This window comes from Eptatretus burgeri, chromosome 6, assembly GCF_056783735.1.
Source record: "Eptatretus burgeri isolate ZD-2024b chromosome 6, Ebu_testis_v1, whole genome shotgun sequence".
In the NCBI taxonomy this organism is placed as follows: Eukaryota; Metazoa; Chordata; class Myxini; order Myxiniformes; family Myxinidae; genus Eptatretus; species Eptatretus burgeri.
The window spans coordinates 75677388-75689974 of record NC_140966.1 but is presented as its reverse complement, the minus strand read 5'-3'; the positions used below and the strand labels follow the sequence as shown (position 1 = coordinate 75689974).

Here is a 12587-nt window from a genome sequence, read left to right as displayed (position 1 = left end):
AATTTTTGGAGATTTTCTAATTTTTACATTCGTTTGCACGGCGACATGTGACGTCACTGCTGAGAGGCGTAATGACGTCATGACATCATCGGTCATTCGCTGACATCATCACGTCTGTCGTCGACAGACCGTCACCGCTGAGAGGCGTAATGCCACTCCGAGAAAACAGCGTCTGCAATGCAAAACCCTCTTCTACACATGCTGACTACCTCAGAAGGTGAATTTGACACAAAATATGTAACAACAAACATTGTATTTAAAGAAATTCGATAAATCACTTTGTGAACACTGGATATATTGACGTCCTAACGAACCCTCACTTTCGAAACTTTGCGCAGAGCGTGGGTTTGGCTAGTGTAATTTAATTCCAGGCTATAAAGCAACAAAAGTTGAAAATTATAATTGGGGGTGTTGACATTCTATCGGCACTGTATATGTATGGTCACTTAATCCTCGACCATATATTGTTGTGGGCTGGGGTTCGGTGGCGATAAACGACCACCGGGGGGGGGGGCAGTCGAGCCGTCTCCCCCCGACCGAACACCTGGAATTTAGGTCGTGACTCTCGGATCAGTCCGAAAGGTCATGGGTCCCTTTGCGGACCGTGGTTGCCAATATTTTGACGGCGTGGGGTCAGGTTAATTGCCTAATTTCAATATACCTGAATACCCACGTCGTCCAACTACCGGGGAAAAACACACCCTCGACGGACCTCGGACGGAACGGACCGTTTACCGAGCCCGATCCGGGTGTAAACCGAACGGGGATTACCAAGATCCGTCGGACCAAATAAACAATTTACCGGCCCACACGGCCTCACTAATTGTCAAGTCCGAACCATGCTGGGTCAATCAAAGAAAGGACAGAAACGAACTGGAACATTTAAACAATTATTTTATTTACAGGAATAAAAGAAAGGGACGAAGTGGAGACTTATTCACGACTATATGCAAGCAAATATTTACAAAGATCAGAAACACTAAAACAGTTTTACTTATAGGACGGCGCCACATACAGACACACACCCAAAAGAAAAAGGACCCAATTGGTCTTTATTCGACCCTCGCAGCCAAGGGGATAGTTGAGCTGGGGGTCAGAGTTCTTTCGGGGTACTTGACCGAGTTCGGGCGGCTTGGCCTGCGACTGCACGTGTGGGAACCGTGGTCCGTGGGAGCTTGGATGGTAGATAGCGGATCCAGGGTCGCTCCTTGTAGAAGGCGAGCGGAGACTCCAGGCTTGAGAGCTCCAGCATTGACGACAGCACACCCAAACTGCCTTCCAAGAACTGCTCCCCCCAAAGAACTTCAAAGAACTCTCAAGAACTCCCAAGGACAGGAAAGAACTCTCTGAACTCTGAACTCTCCGAACTCGAACGAGCACAAGAACTCCCCACACACATGCACACTGAGGGTCACGTCATCCTTTCACGACCGCTCTGAGCAGGGCGGGGCCTTGGTGCAGCTGACGCGCTGATCGCCCTGATTGGACAGGGACCTCCATGGATCCGCCCTTTCTGGGTGGGGTTATGGCCAAGCCGGGGAAAACCCCGCCCCCTCTACCCCTCTTGCTCGAGAAACCATGATTTTGCCTTGTGGTATTGGAATGCAGACCAATTCGAGGAAGTCGAATCAAGCACACGAGGACCTTGCCTCGTATGCTACGGCCGCGAGGCGAGGGCGCAAGCGCTGAAAGACAATGTGGCCGCAAGTGGAGGGCATCTGGATATTTAAATAACCTAACTATAAAATAACTCGCAGCGCACACACGAAATTCCCTTTAGACATAGGGGATGGATTCCAACTGTACACATACTTATCAAAATAAGTGAACTACGGGGACTCTGGCTGTTTGTGTGCACAACGTTTCCAAATCCGTAACAATATTGTCAGATCATTCACTTCCTGCTCTCTCATGCCCAAAACCATGTGTTGTTTTGAGACTGATGTTTCAAAGAGGTTACTGCACGAGTAAACAGGAAAAACAGACCTTGGCAGACACAATCCATAAGGCGTCAAGGAAAACACATAAAGCTCGTATTGATTTACAGTTACACAGCTGGTAAAAAAAAAAAAAAAACAACACTGTTCAGTTGTATAGTTTCTGAAATAAAATAGGTTAAATGTTAGGTTTGTTGAATGCTCCTCAAAAGGTCACAATTACTCCCAGCCTACAAGCCTTTGTCATTAGCTCAATGGAGTATGGCTCTCCCATATGGGGTGGCACCCCAGCGTCACGATTGTCTCTCCTGGATTGTCTGGAATATCTAATTTGCTCTCAACATTGTTCGCATCTCCCACAATGAGGCAGAAACACAAGTCCTGTTGCTCTCGCACTACAGACTGGTCGGTGGCCTCTGTTTTATCCCATATCTTCCTCTGGTCTGGCTCCCTGTGTGTTTTTCAGCACTCCTACCCATCCCCTGCTCCTCCAGTAACACCTGGTTAAACCCCGAAAGTCCAGGCTTATAGCTTATGCAGACTCTCTTTTCTCCCATTCGTGTAATTGTCTTCTTGAGGATCTTCGATCCCGTTCTAAGCAGTCGGTGCCCTACCGTCACATGATTTCACCCATCCCCATAACCCGACCCAACCGAACCCAACTTTCCCGTCGGACTTGCAGGTGACTGTTTCCTTCCCGTCCTTTCCTCTTTTATTGTTCATTCATCCTGTTGCTCGTTTTGTCCAACTGTGTCCACAATGTCAGTTCATTGCCTTTGTCATCTCACTCTTCCAAGAGCTGAGATCGTATAGAAAATATAATATTGCCGAATTTCGTCCCTCCCCCTTTACCTCCTAAATTATTGGTCTCATCCATTCCTTTCCTTCCCCTTACTCCTCCATCTCCCTCACTCCCTTTATCGTTCACCCCTCCCTATCTTGCCCTCTCTCTTGCTGGCCTACTCCAGACAGCAGGTGCAAGAGAGCGAGCGTTGGTAAGCCAACATTCTAAGCAGTGGCAGTGATTTTATTAGGTGTCGTGCTTCCCCGATGTGGCAGGTTTCAATGATTTCCCATATAGTACAAATAATATTTATATGTTCCAAAGTGCTTATGCTTTTGTTCAGCTGCCATGTTCTCGTAAATGTAAGACATCAAATGTATCGTCTGTCTCTCTGTATGTTCACGTGTTTTTGCAAAGACCGCTGAGCCGATAACCACCCAATTTGGCACACAGACCCGAGGATTGGCCGAAAGGGTATTTTCATCCAAAACCGGACTCTTCTAAGACTCCAAAGACCCATAAGACCCTTTTACTATCTCGAAGACCCTTTAATTCCTCCGAATGCCCTGTAGACCCCATAGACCCTTAAGACCCTTGAAGACCCCTAAGAACCCGAACACCCTTAAGACTCCCTAAGACCCCTCAATACCCTCAAAGATGCTTTAAGACCCTGAAGACCCCAAAGACTCTTCAACACACAAAAGACCGATAAGACTTTGAAGACCCTTTTGACTCCTAAGACCTCAAAGATCCGTAAGAACGTTGAGACCCCTTCCACCCTTTAGACAGCTTGGACCCTTGATAATTTAGTAACTTTAGACCACTTGGACCTTTTAAGATCCTTTTTACATGCTTGAGAGGCGAGACCCTATTGACCCCTTTGACGCTAACAACAATTGTGATGTACCCTTTACAGTTGAGACCATCTCAAACCTTATAAGCGCACACTGCACAAACATCTGTAATCTTCTTACAAAACATAGACGACACATTTTTCAGCAAGTTGTGTGCAAACTTGACCAACCCAGGGGTGGGTGGGTCGAGTTTTTATGTATTATGTACATTGTACACCTCCACTTTCATATACACCCTGCGAAAATTCCTTCGTGGGATGGAGGGGAAGGGGGTTAGAGGAGATGGGAGGGGAAAGGGTGGGGTGGGAATCTGGAGGAGGGTGGGGTGGAGTGGGAGGGGGGAGGTAGGGGAAGGCCTGGGGTGGAAGGAGGAGGGAGGGGTCGGGGTGAGAATCTGGAGGAGGGCAGGGTGGGGGAGGTAGGGGAAGGCCTGGGGTGGAAGGAGGAGGGAGGGGTCGGGGTGAAAATCTGGCGGAGGGCAGGGTGGGGGAGGTAGGGGAAGGCCTGGGGTGGAAGGAGGAGGGAGGGGTCGGGGTGAGAATCTGGAGGAGGGCAGGGTGGGGAGATACGGGAAGGCCTGGGGTGGAAGGAGGAGGGAGGGGTAGGGGTGAGAATCTGGAGGAGGGTGGGGTGGAGTGGGGAGGTAGGGGAAGGCCTGGGGTGGAAGGAGGAGGGAGGGGTAGGGGCGAGAATCAGGAGGAGGGGTGGGTGGGGAGGAGTGGGAAGGTAGGGGAAGGCCTGGGGTGGAAGGAGGAGGGAAGGGTAGGGGTGGGAATCTGGAGGAGGGCAGGGTGGGGGAGATTCGGGAACGCCTGGGGTGGAAGGAGGAGGGTGGGTCGGGGTGGGAATCTGGAGGAGGGTAGGGTGGGGGAGGTAGGGAAAGGCCTGGGGTGAAAGGAGGGGGAGGGGTGAGAATCTGGAGGAGGGCAGGGTGGGGAGGTAGGGGAAGGCCTGAGATGGAAGGAGGAGGGAGGGGTAGGGGTGAGAATCTGGAGGAGGGTAGGGTGTGGTGGAGTGGGGAGGTAGGGGAAGGCCTGGGGTGGAAGGAGGAGGGAGGGGTAGGGGTGAGAATCTGGAGGAGGGTTGGGTGGGGTGGAGTGGGGAGGTAGGGGAAGGCCTGGGGTGGAAGGAGGAGGGAGGGGTAGGGGTGAGAATCTGGAGGGAGGGATGTGGGGTGGGAGGAGGCAAGGGAAAGGGGTAGGGTGGGCGTCCATAGGGAGGGGATATGGTGGGAAGAGGACGGTTGGGAAGGGATGGGGTGAGAGTCCAGAGGGAGGAAGTGGGGTGGGCTGGGATGAGGGACTCAGTGTTGCCCAGTAAGCGGCCGGGTCGAGGTGGTGTATACATATAATGTTTCAGTGCGCTGGTTCCTGAAAACAAACACCGTTTTAACATATTTTTGATCTTCAGTAATTACGTATGCTGATGGATGAAGCGTTATATTCGGGATTGAGAACAGTATTTATTTTTTGATCCAAGCCGAGAGCAATATCTTCGCTCAACAGTTGTTCCCTTTGTTTTTGTAAATAATTCAAAGCGCTTGTGCGTCGAGCTTTCAACAACTTCTTTGAATAGGTCGGTCCTGATGTTATTGAAAAAGTCATTTAAACTAAACCCGGTCTGTATGAGATATCATTATAATCATCATCATCGCCCAACCCAGTGCTCCAATAATAGCAGTCCTTCCCGGAAGTGACGTCACACGCGCTTCTCTTTAAACGTTTCAACAACGTGAATTTTTTTTTTTTTTTTTTTAACTTCGTTTACGAACTTCTGCAAGTAGAAAGATTTGAAGGGGGGGGGGGAAACAACCTCTATCCGAACGAAGTTTTTATTTGCCCGTGCGGAAAAGCTCCACACGAAGTTGCACGGTTTCCCACAATGCAGCGGGAAAAGGCGCGAACAATTAAGCGGGAAAGTGTACCCGTTTAACGTTTGGGGTGGACGGAGCTGAGGTTGTTGTTGTTGTTGAGGCGGCGTGACGAGGACTCATGGAGTCGGAGTCACAGTTGCAGACGCCGCGCAAGGCGGCCGTGGTGTCGGTGATCCGGACGGCGCCGCGAACCGCGCACGACGGCCCGGTAAGTCCGGGTCTGAGCGACTTCGTGGTGTACCCGTGGCGCTGGGGTGAGAGCGCCCGACTCATTTCGATCAGCCCGAGTTCATCGCCTCAGCAAGTCCGAGCGAACGACGCGCAGGTGAGCCTCCGCGAGCGCGCAGGTGGCGTTTCCGCGCTTTTTTTTTTTTTTACCCGTTCCCTTGGTTTTTGCTGGCATTGAACGACTCGACTGCTTAAGGTGTTTGTTGTTGCGATACCGAGGATTAAACTCGGTCACGTGACTTGCGAGAAGGACGTCGACAAAGCGCGGGAAAGTCGGGTTTTTAAACCCGCGCCACGTGTTTCCGGCTTCGTGCTCGAGACTGAACGTCGTTACTTCCGGGGATGAAGATGGAACCTTTTTTTTTTTTTTTAACACCTCGTTCAGAAAGCCAAAGTGCACTTTGTGATGTTTTCTTGACTACATGACGATGTGCGATCTATTCTCGAAATAAACTTCGATTCACTCTTGTTCCTCGTGTTTTAATATATATTTTATGCCAAAATTGTACGAAGAAAGATTCTTGATTCACGAGCGGCAGCCAGAGTGACCACGATATTCGTTTTGTTGGGTTAGTCGATCTTGTAGAAAAAAAAAAAAAAAATTCCAAAAATGTTTTTTTTTTTTTGAGATTTGTTCTACCCTTATTATCGGTATATACAATGGCGATGTCGATGAAACTTGGTGGGTAGGTTCATACCATGACCTAGTTGTGTGCAAATGAGAACCGTTGCTATGGACACCACCGTTGCCTAGCAACGGGACTTTGAAATTATTGAAAAATCATAAAAAAAAAAAAAATTTCGAAAATCAAAAATCGGGCCACGAGCGACTGTGGGCAGTACATTCAGCCATATTGTCAAAAATTTCCAGCCGGATCCTATGAAAACTGTCGGAGAAGATAGACTTTGAATGAACCCTGGTCGAAAACAATAAAAAAATGAAGTTCGTTATATCTCAGAGACTACGAGTCCTGATATACTTGAAACTGGTATGGTAGGTTCATGGTATGTCCTAGTTATGTGTGAGAAAGAACCGTTGCTATGGACGCTATTGTTGGCTAGTAACGGCTGGAAAACGACTAAATTTGACTTGATCGACTACCCATGTCCGCCTCCCGGCTTGTCTGTCTGTGTGTCTGTCTGTCCAGAGCGTAACTCCGTGGACTTTGATCCGATCTTGATGAAACTTGGTTATGTGTTCGATATCGATGTCTCGTTGTGTTTTCCTGAATGAGGAACTGCTATGCCCATTGTGGGCGGAGCCACATCCAAAAAATAGCCATTTTTAGGGGGTAGTTGGATTTAAAATTTATCTTCTCCGAAGGAATTGACTGAATGGAATGGGTTCTTCGGTATTTGAAGAGCAAAATGAATTATCTAAAACTTGTCGTTGTCAGATTTTTACATTTTCGTCCTAAGGTCAAGGTCATAAGGTCAAAAACTTAGAAAATTGCGAATTTTGACATAAAAATGATATGACCGCCCAAACTTTGAGAGCTTGGATGACAATATTTTTTATCCATAATCTTGGTCATTCCCCACCTAAAGTCTTGAAACCATTTTTCTCTATCTCGAACACCTTGCCCGTGGCGCCCCCTTCAAGTTTGTTTTTACGCCGATTTCATAAAAGTATGGATAATTCGAGGAGTGCGAAATGCCATATAGCCGATATGACGTTATATTGTTCCTGGAATGTTCCAGAGGAAGTTTTGCACCAAAGGTCATAATCCTTGACCTTTGACCTTTAAAGTTCACAAAGGTCAAATATTCAAAGTTATGGGAATCGAACCGGGTTTTCGACCTTCTTCGACGAACTAACTCCAATAAGCTATAGCACGTATCCTGTTTCCTTATTTTAATTTTAATGTCCACAACATTGTTTTGGGACCTTTAATGGTTATGCAATGGTCAAATTTTGAAAGTTGTTGAACGAAACCGGGTTTTCAACATTTTGCAGCTAATAACCTGTCACTCTAACCACATCATGTTGATCATTTTTATAACTTGGTCAAACATTATCACATTGTCTCATCCTTGACTTCTGAAACAATCGACATCGTCAAATACCGCTCGTGAACCATCGTCGTTTTCAGACTTGTTTTGTTTGTTCTTTTACTTATTTATTTATTATCTTGCCAAAACGAAGTTTTTGCAAGATATGTTAGTCAGCTTGTATGTTTTTTATTGTTTGTTTGTTTGTTTGTTTGTCTGTAATCACGTATAAAAAATTCTGCAGAGCACAGTTATCATCGGAAATTTTTGTAACTTCGCATATCAGAGGCCTATAGAGGTCCCTTTCAGCGCACAAAATTTTGAAGGTCAAGGTCAAAGGTCAAGGTCACTTTGGCGCAAATCAGGGGAGTCGACGAAACCCTTATTTTTTGAGTAATTTTGATCGGATCGTCTTCAAACTTCATGGGAATATAGTTCATGGTCTGGCGCTCAGCTGATTAATTTTTGGTGGCGATTGGCCTTGAACTTCATGGTTAGCACCTCAGGTCAAACATATTTGACCCCAAGGTCAAATTTTCAAGTTTTAGGAACCATATCGTGTAGTACCTCAAATTGAACACCTCGATGAGTGCTTTCTAGATATGTCAAGCTTGAGACATTATGACGTCATTTGGTGATGTTATGAGGCAAAAGCATATTTTTCATGGTTACTCTGGAGAACGATTCTCATCGGAATCTCTCGTAGGCAGATATTCCTCAAGGAGTCGCTCCTGGTGGATAGCAGCTCTGTTCACCTCAGTGTGACCTTAAAGAAGTCACACGTGGTCACCTTTTGGCAAGATACGGGTCACCCTGCGGGTGACATTGATTTTTTTTTTATTTAAGTTTTTAATCTGAAATGGAAAGTCCATACCAACGGTTTATTATAATGTTCATATCAATGTCATCCTTTCAAGTCTCCAAGAACTTCCAGTCATCTCGAGGGTATCGGTGTCAACGTTTACGTAAACGACGTCTGATTCGAACAAATACTGCATTTTCTTTTCTTTTTTTTTGCATCCGGAACTCGAAGTTCGTGTGTTTATTGAAGAGTATCCTCTCCCTGAAGTCCAACTTCCCGTTTGGGCCATTTTGTTGTGTCCTCACTCTGGCCCCTGATGCACGTTAAGGGGGTGGAATTGTGAATTTAAATTGGGGCAGGAGAGGGGGGAGAGAACGAGAATGTGTTTGAGAAGAGATAAAGATTCCACATTACTTGCGTATGTAATAAATAGATGGCCCTCAAATACTGTATTAGTTTGTCTATCTTTTCAGGACCTCGTCATTCATGTCAAAGTATTTTTGCAGCTGTCGGACTCGTCCAAGTTGTTTTGTTCAAATCCATCAAAGCGACCGCAATAGGTGACAGTTTTGAAGACCCTCCCCCCCCCACCCCCATCAGGTCTCATGTCTAAATTCCACATTACAGTACAGATTGGGATCCCCAAAACAATCCAGAGTCGTACCGATAAGGCATCGCGTGTCTTGATGTTATTAGGCCGAGCAACCTGAGACACCTGACACGGTGTGGAAACCGCAACGAATTATTTCCCTAAACAGATCTTTAGAACCACCAAATGAAGCGGCCACCTGAGACCAGGAACATTCAATAAAAGAAACGATGGTCACAGGGAAGGATTAGATGAAGCAATACAAGAACAAACTAAGAGGGCACTCGGTAGAGCGCATACCTCTGCCACGTAATGCCTGATCCACGAGAACATATCGGGCCCATTACATTTTTGAAATATCATGCAATACAGTACTATATCTTTGGCCTGTTTTTGGCCCTCTCTCTCAATGATGAAGTCACTAAAAATTCTAGTAGTCGGATCCAGATCCGGATCTTCACCAAAATCTAATCAGTTTGTTCTTATCACACACCCAACCTGTCCACAAAATTTCATCCGGAGCCGTCCACAACTTTTTGAGATATCCTGTACACAAACAGACAACGAGAGAGAGAGAGAGAGAGAAGAGAAGAAAAGAGAAGAAAAGAGAAGAAAACGTAACCTCCTTCACCTTCGGTGGTGGAGGTAATAACCGGTATGTAAGAAATATATGCAGCAGCTCTATCTCCAGCTTAGCGCCATCCCATTCAATCCCTTATGCAATACCGATCATAAGTGCCAATGATACTAATGAACAATCAGGAAACTTAATTACCGAAGGAATGTCTGGGCCCGCAGACGTACCAAAGGAGATAGAAGCAGACAAGATGGGAAATATCCGAGCTGTGCCGGTGTGACAGCTGTTACAGTGCAGGGAGGCAGACTTGTCACGTCCCTGCATAAGGCTCGGTCAGCATGCCATCTTTGCAGTTGAGAGCACAAATAAAGTAGGAGGAGAGGCGTGGCTGGCTGGGTGGGGGTGTGGCACAGTAGGACAGCCTGACAAAATCACGCACCCTTCTGTTGTGTTTGGCTTGGGAAAACTCCTCAAATCCCCCTTGATGCCTTTAAAGTCCGTGGCCCCCACCTCGAGCCTGATGTGCTTCACCCCTTCCCTCTCGCTCACTTTTGGCCCAGAGCCAGTCTGTGGGCAGAGTGATCCCTCCATGATCATTGGTCCCGAAATTGAGGTAATGAGCTGCGGCTGACAGCACCTATCCCATTCTCCCACCAACAATCTCGCCTCAAAGCCTTTCAAGCACTTTAAAGCACATTTAGACAGATTTCACAAAGGAAAGAACATAAAGCATTGATTGGCTCGCAGGGATGAGGATTTTTAGACATGAACAGCAGGGTGGGTAGATGGTGTCTATCTATTACATACTCAACACATATCTAATGTCACAATTACTTTATGCTTATGCGAGACATTCACTTTAAGGAAATACCTGTTCTATCCTACACATTATTAATCCAGAGGAGCCATTTGCACAATTGTTATATTAACATCTCAAACACGCAATACATGCACAAACTCCTCCATAAGCCTTGGACATTGCGGAAGGTTTTGTTGTATGCCTTCAGTACATTGGCCCAGGTTATTGTTAAACTCCATGAAATCATCTCGTGCAAATCCTTGGAGGTGTGTCTTCAAAGGCAATCCAATTGGTTTATTTTTATAATTGTATGTTTCTATGCCCAGAAATGATGAACGCATCTTCTACACTCTAAAGGGATCAAAAGTAACTGAAGTGAAAATACAAATCATGGGATACCTTTGGATTTTGTTGCAGTACAAGTACATGAACGCTGAATCACTTGGAAAAATAAAACAGGAAGGGTGCAGTCTTGAGACATTTTATAAGAGGGCTGTTTGTGCTCCAGGGTGGACAAGCTGCAGATAGTAGTCGACGAGGACGTCCTCCACAAGACTCGATCCGGGAACTCATCAATGAGGGCACTCTTTCAGCGAGCCGGATCCGCTGTTCCGTCTGCAGTCGTGTGTTTCCCCGGGAGAAGTCCCTGCAGGCACATCTCCGCACGCACACAGGTACGTGCACTGGCCTATCTGTCCGCGATGGTATGCGTCCGTGCTGTGTGCCAAATTCGGCAAATTTCCCTGTTTGTGGGTCCAGGACGTATTAAATTAGATAGCACTGACGGGACATTGATTGAGGTATGCTTGGCACCGTGTGAAGCAAGGCAAAGCTGACGTTTCAGGCATGAACCCTTCGTCTGTACCTTGCACAGTACCTTGGGAGAAGAAAACTCCCCCTTTTGCAACTTTATTCATTTTTATTATTGCCCTCACTGGAGGAAAGGGTATTACATTTCCTCTGTTTGTTTGTCTGTTTGTCCGCACAGAACTTTAGTGTTTTTCTTCACAACTGCTTGTCATATTGAGACAATTTTCACCATAGTAGTGAATACGCATGTAGAATATTTTATTTATAATTATGACATCATAGACCACGTGGTGTGGCAGCCATTTTTTTTTGTATGCAATGTCAAGGCTCATAATTATGAGAGCTAACACACAGAACATACAACGAGGGATAGGAGAGGGAAGGACAAAATAGAGTGTGGAACAGAGACATGAGATATGTGGAAGGGAGAGTGATGGGGTAGGGTACATAGGGTAAACAAGATGGACATTACAGGGACTTTCAGGTTCTTGCACGACAGGGAGTTTCAGGAAGAAATGCAGGGAATTTGAATTGAAGGAGGTGGGTTTCGGGTGGATTAGTGGGGGTAGAAAAGGTCATGGTTTTGGATGGGGGAAGATAAGAGATGGTGGTGAACAGCTGTTTTGAAGACCTGGAAGGAAGAGTGGGATTGAAGAGACACATTTTTATCCCCCGCCGCGTGGCGGAAGGGGGATATTGTCACCCAGGTCGTCCGGCTGTCTGTCCGTCCGGGCGTCAACATTTATAGCTGTGAGTGCGATAACTCATAAACTGTTCGCCATATCGATTTGAAAGTTGGGTCACACATGTACCACCTGAAAAGGAAGAACCATATTAATTTTGGGTTTGGCCTGATCCAAGATGGCCGACTGGGGCGGCCATCTTGAAAAAAATGTTTTTTTGTAATAAATGGAAAACCGCTTATCTGATTTAAATTATTTTTGGTTACTATGTTCCTCACCCTTGGGGAACTTTTTCGAGATGAAGACCAAATTGTGTCTTGTTTCCAATTCACCTCCCTCATTATCTGGAATATGTATGACCTTTTTCATTCAATGGTGGGGGATTCCCCATCTCTGATGGTATATTTCCATTTTTCCAGCCATGTTGGAAAAACTTTGGACCTCTGTATCTCTGAAACCGCACCAAGGAAAAAGTTGAAACTCGGCACATGGCAAGTACTCGTCATGGGGAACGTGTGATTTTTCGTTATGACGTCATAATTGCATGTGTCGAACGCTCCATCCGATCAGTGTGAAAATTTTTGAGGGTCATCTCGGGATAAATTGGTACACAGGAACAAAAAAAATTGATGACGTCATTGGCCACGTGATTCAGCAGC

General features: G+C 46.3%; 1 protein-coding gene across 1 annotated transcript in view; it reads left to right on the top strand.

Annotated features, from left to right (window-relative positions):
• Positions 1-5405: 5405 nt before the first annotated feature.
• Positions 5406-12587, top strand: part of LOC147025092 (zinc finger protein 367-like) — a 20266-nt gene continuing 13084 nt past the window's right edge. Inside the window, exons 1-2 of the mRNA XM_085885713.1 lie at positions 5406-5773; positions 10944-11109. Of these exons, the coding sequence (XP_085741839.1) occupies positions 5567-5773; positions 10944-11109 (373 nt within the window). The 5' untranslated portion in view covers positions 5406-5566. The remainder of the gene's footprint in view (positions 5774-10943; positions 11110-12587) is intronic.